Source organism: Hipposideros armiger, unplaced genomic scaffold (genome assembly GCF_001890085.2).
Source record: "Hipposideros armiger isolate ML-2016 unplaced genomic scaffold, ASM189008v1 scaffold_645, whole genome shotgun sequence".
Classification (NCBI taxonomy): domain Eukaryota; kingdom Metazoa; phylum Chordata; class Mammalia; order Chiroptera; family Hipposideridae; genus Hipposideros; species Hipposideros armiger.
This window is the reverse complement of record NW_017731995.1, coordinates 831700-836519: the sequence shown is the minus strand read 5'-3', so window position 1 is coordinate 836519 and position 4820 is coordinate 831700. Positions and strand designations below refer to the sequence as shown.

Below are 4820 nucleotides of genomic sequence, written 5' to 3'. Positions count from 1 at the left end.
CTCTGAGAAACATTTAAGATACCTTTACTCAAGAGCATGTCTTCTCAAATCCTTCCCCTTCATTTAAAAACTGATGGACTTTTTCCCAGTCTTCAGGCATTCCCCAAGGTAATAGGTTAAGGTTTCTTCCTGATGTTTTGAATTCATTTGCATTTTGAAGTATTCTTCAATTGCTTTCTGTTGGTTGGCTATCTATGTTCTCTTTCTAGGTAGCATATTCCCAGAATATCTGATTGTGGCTAACCTTTCTTATAAAGAGAGAAAAGGAACAGCATATTAAAAGTTTCTTCAATTTCACTATCACGTTTTATGAGTGTTCCTTCCCTCTTTCTGGTGAGTAGAAAAATATATGTTATATTTTCTTTGTCCCAGTCTTTTAGTGAATGCAATTGAAGAGTATTTACTGAACTCCACTTTTGCTTTGCTACTTATATTATCAGTTTTCAAATTTAAAATCATTCTACATAGGTCCTGTATTATAGACTGGAATTACATTACTTTAGAGCTCAAAGTGATCTCAAAGTCTTCCAATCTTACCCAAATCTTTCTTTGTATACACGAACTGTTTCGCTGAGAAGTTAACTGACTCACCCAAAGTCACATAATTTGACCCTGATTTAGTATTGATTTAGCCTAAAAACTCTAAGAATATATCTCCTTTGGGGGATTATAAATAATAATCTCTTCTACTTTGCTAGTACACTCACAGCAATCTATGAAATACTGTCTTGATACAGTTAAAACATAGTAGGTATTCAATAAATATTTGCTCAGTAAAATAATAAACCAATATTTAAACTGGAAGAACATGCAGAAAACATAGTTTAACAAAATACAGATGGAAAACCAGGACTCTGAGTTAAGAAGCAGTGTCAAAAGAAAAAGTAAGTATAATTTTCTGGTAAGTGTTCAGACCATAGCATGAATCAAATAATGTACATATCTATGGCCATATACATGGTATATATTCTAGACAAATTATAACATCTGGGTGCTACAATTGAATCTTCAAACTTCTCCATCTCAAAGGTATTAAGTCTAGGTATCTTAAAATCCACTTTGTTACTTTAATCATTTTCTTCTTTCCCTCATTCACACCTTCCATTCATTCAGTTACATCCTACCATATTTCGCCATGTATAAGATGCACCCTTTTTAAAAAAATTTGGGATCTAAAAACTGGGTGCNTCTCATATTTCTTTAAATGTGATGAGCATATTTATTTCATGACAGATGGACCTATGTCTGTTTCCATCACTGGCTTCCTTTGGCACATAAATGGGCTCATAGTGGTGGATTGTCTCATGCACATTGTGATTTTTAATCCACGTGCCCTGGAATTTTCACCTGTGGGATTTCTCTGAGGCCCGGTGTGAAAGTACATTCTTCCAGAGAGGTTTTGTGTTTGCTCCTGTCAGGTGCCTGGGACCATTAAAACTTGCATTTGGGTTTCCTCTGAGCCACATAGATGGTGTGAAATCTGGCTTGAGTCCAGTACAAATTCAGGCTCCTGGTTAGAATTTACTCTTCTCCTCCGCTCACCCCCCCGCCACTTCATCCAAATCTATATCCTAAAATGCAGATAAGTTTCTCCACTATCTCCCTTGATTTTATTTCCTCTTTATACCCACAAAGATGTCACTATTTGGGGCATTCCCAATTCATAAGGGATCTTTGATCTAATCCCCACTCACATGGGTCCCAGCTTTGTGGTCTACTTCTGTGACTTCTGTGCTCCATCGGTCTCCCTAAAACTGACTTGAAAATCTCATTAGGATTGGCAGATGCCTCTAGGGCAAACATGCAGGGGTAGAGATGGGGGGAGGCGGGGAAAGGGGCAGGGGGGTGTGGTCACTGGCCTGTTTGGAATTAATTTTTTCGTTGATTTTTGACCTCTGGAGAATCTCCCTTCCTTATTTTCCATAAGCGTCTATGAAAGGAATATTAAAATACTTTACTTTGCTGTTAGGAGAAATTGGAGATCTCTGCTCCTCTAGTTTTTGGAAGCAATAAACAGTTGAAAGTTTGCTGTAAGGAAGGCATGCTGCTGATCGCCACACCGGAAAACACGGCCATCTTTTTCAGTAATGAAAATGGGATACACTCCATTATCCTTACTCCTTATCTAGATCGCCTGGTGGCAGGCATTTTCATGGTGACTGAAATTCTTGGGGATCTCCGTGTCCTTATCTATAATAAAACAGTGTTGGACTGAATGATCTTTATGGATCCTTCCAGCTCTGACACTTTTTGACTCCATGACCCTGAACCTTCGCTGCATTTCCCTGCCCCCCCCCACCCTATTTTAAAGTTCATCCTTACAATGATTCAGCTGAAGTCAGCGACCCAGTCACCCATGCCTTGTTATTCCAGGAAATTGCTCCCCTTTCCTTTTTTACTCTTGAACCCATCTGTATTTATTCCCCAGAGACCCCCCAGGATAACTGCATTCCGTGTTCCTCCCCCCACAGGTCGCTTCTCTCGGGGTCACGACCTTCACCTTGTGCGCTCTGTGCATAGACCGTTTCCGGGCTGCCACCAACGTGCAGATGTACTATGAAATGATTGAAAACTGTTCCTCCACCACGGCCAAGCTGGCCGTTATATGGGTAGGTGCCCTCCTGTTAGCGCTCCCGGAGGTGGTTCTCCGCCAGCTGAGCAGAGACGACCTGGGCTTCAGCGGCCGGGCCCCCGCCGAGCGCTGCGTTATCAAGGTCTCTCCCGATTTACCGGACACCGTCTACGTTTTAGCCCTGACCTACGACAGCGCGAGGCTCTGGTGGTACTTTGGCTGTTACTTCTGTTTGCCCACGCTCTTTACCATCACCTGCTCCTTAGTGACTGCCAGGAAGATCCGCAAAGCCGAGAAAGCCAGCACCCGAGGGAATAAGAGGCAGATTCAGCTAGAAAGCCAGATGAACTGCACAGTGGTGGCTCTGACCATTTTGTATGGGTTTTGCATTATTCCTGAAAATATCTGCAACATCGTCACTGCCTACATGGCGACGGGGGTTTCCCAGCAGACGATGGACCTCCTGAACATCATCAGCCAGTTCCTGTTGTTCTTTAAGTCCTGTGTCACCCCGGTCCTCCTGTTCTGCCTGTGCAAACCCTTCAGCCGGGCCTTCATGGAGTGTTGCTGCTGTTGCTGTGATGAGTGCATTCAGAAGGCATCCACGGTGACCAGCGATGACAATGACAACGAGTACACCACGGAGCTGGAACTGTCCCCGTTTAGCACCATCCGCCGGGAAATGTCCACATTTGCGTCTGTGGGGACGCATTGCTGAAGGATGATGTTGGGTTTGGTTAGATTTCTATTTGTTTGTTTAATTTTCAGACCCTGTGAAAGTTTTTACTTCCTATTTTTCCTTACTGGGAAATATACATGCAAAAAGAGAACTATTAACTACTGTAGAACTGATTTTGCAAATTAATATTTGTGCTTTGGGGAAAAAAAATGTTTATATTTAGTTATTTAAGAAGTAGGAGAAGGCCCATAGTTTAGATCATTTTCTCTGATATGGTGCTAATATTTTATGTGGAAAAAAAAAGTTACGGCACCTTAACTTAACTAATTGCTAATTTTCTTTCTTTTTAAAACGTAATCACTGTATATTGATGATAGCCATGCGATTTTGTAGATTATTTTATGTTTGAGTTGAGATTGAAAGTATATTGTATATGGTACCATTAGATGATTTGTAGATAAGAAGCATTTACAAAGTAGCACCAAATAAATTACACTTTATTCTTTAATGTCCTTGTCCTACTTTTAACCAAGATTCAATAAATCTTTTAATTGCCTTAACTACACAATTACTGGTTCTATGCACAATTTAAAATCAGCCTTATTATTTTATAACTCTATTTTCCTTTAAGGCAGGTAATCACTATATGATAATAGCATTCTTTTATATGCATGACTCATAAAACTATATTATATGTTAAAACAAATTGTATTTTTAATATTCAGATATAGATGTAAAATTACTTCCAAGTATTTATAAAATATGAATAAATAGACAGCAGAGTAGGAAGTAGCTTTTTTGTTTTTTAAATTCACCTCTGAATGAGCCTGTAGAGCCACAGGTTTTCCTCTGAGGAATTCTGAGCAGAACCGAGGACTGAAAAACAACATGCTTGTTATCTGATTTCCGCTGAACACTGACCTTTGATGCACTGTGAATCCTGTGTGAGGCACCCTGAATTCTCCTTTAAAAAAAAATGAGCTTGATTAAATCAGTGCCATTTGATTTCTTTAAGTAGAACAGAAGTACAGTGGAGGGATAATAAAATATTTGTATATCTTGATTAGAACACTTGAGTATTCAAATGCTCCCTTGAAGTTGATATTTCATAAACTGCCAANCTGTTGGAAAAAAGGGGAAAACACTATCCTCTCCCCCTTCAAATCTCTTCACATGCTTACTCCATAAAATACCTGTGGAGCTGGGAGCTGGGGGGTAAGAGACACTAATTATATCCAGGCGTTTCTTTGGTGACATTTCCTTTCTCCTGTCTTTGTTGGGCATCTCTATGCAGCTATTTTGGGGGACCTTCTACTTTCTGAATAACATCTCTGCTGGATTTTTCTACAGTGGCTAACACCAAAGGTCCCCATTGTGCTTGGGTTAGATTGTTATGAGCTGCAAGTTTTGGCCTCTGGGCAATTTTCTTCTAGCAGCTGGGCATTCCCACATGACACTTGGAGCTAAGAAGGCTCAAAGAAAATTCGATATTTTTCAGCAGAGCTTTATCTTGTGCTGTAATGTTCCACAACATCTATCTAATACTGGCCACAGAATAAATGCTTCTGG

The 4820-nt window shown here is 40.1% G+C and overlaps 1 protein-coding gene across 1 annotated transcript in view; it reads left to right on the top strand.

Annotated features, from left to right (window-relative positions):
* Positions 1–3759, top strand: part of GPR37 (G protein-coupled receptor 37) — a 22241-nt gene extending 18482 nt beyond the window's left edge. Inside the window, exon 2 of the mRNA XM_019625913.1 lies at positions 2472–3759. Within this exon, the coding sequence (XP_019481458.1) occupies positions 2472–3290 (819 nt within the window). The 3' untranslated portion in view covers positions 3291–3759. The remainder of the gene's footprint in view (positions 1–2471) is intronic.
* The last annotated feature ends 1061 nt before the right edge of the window (positions 3760–4820 follow it).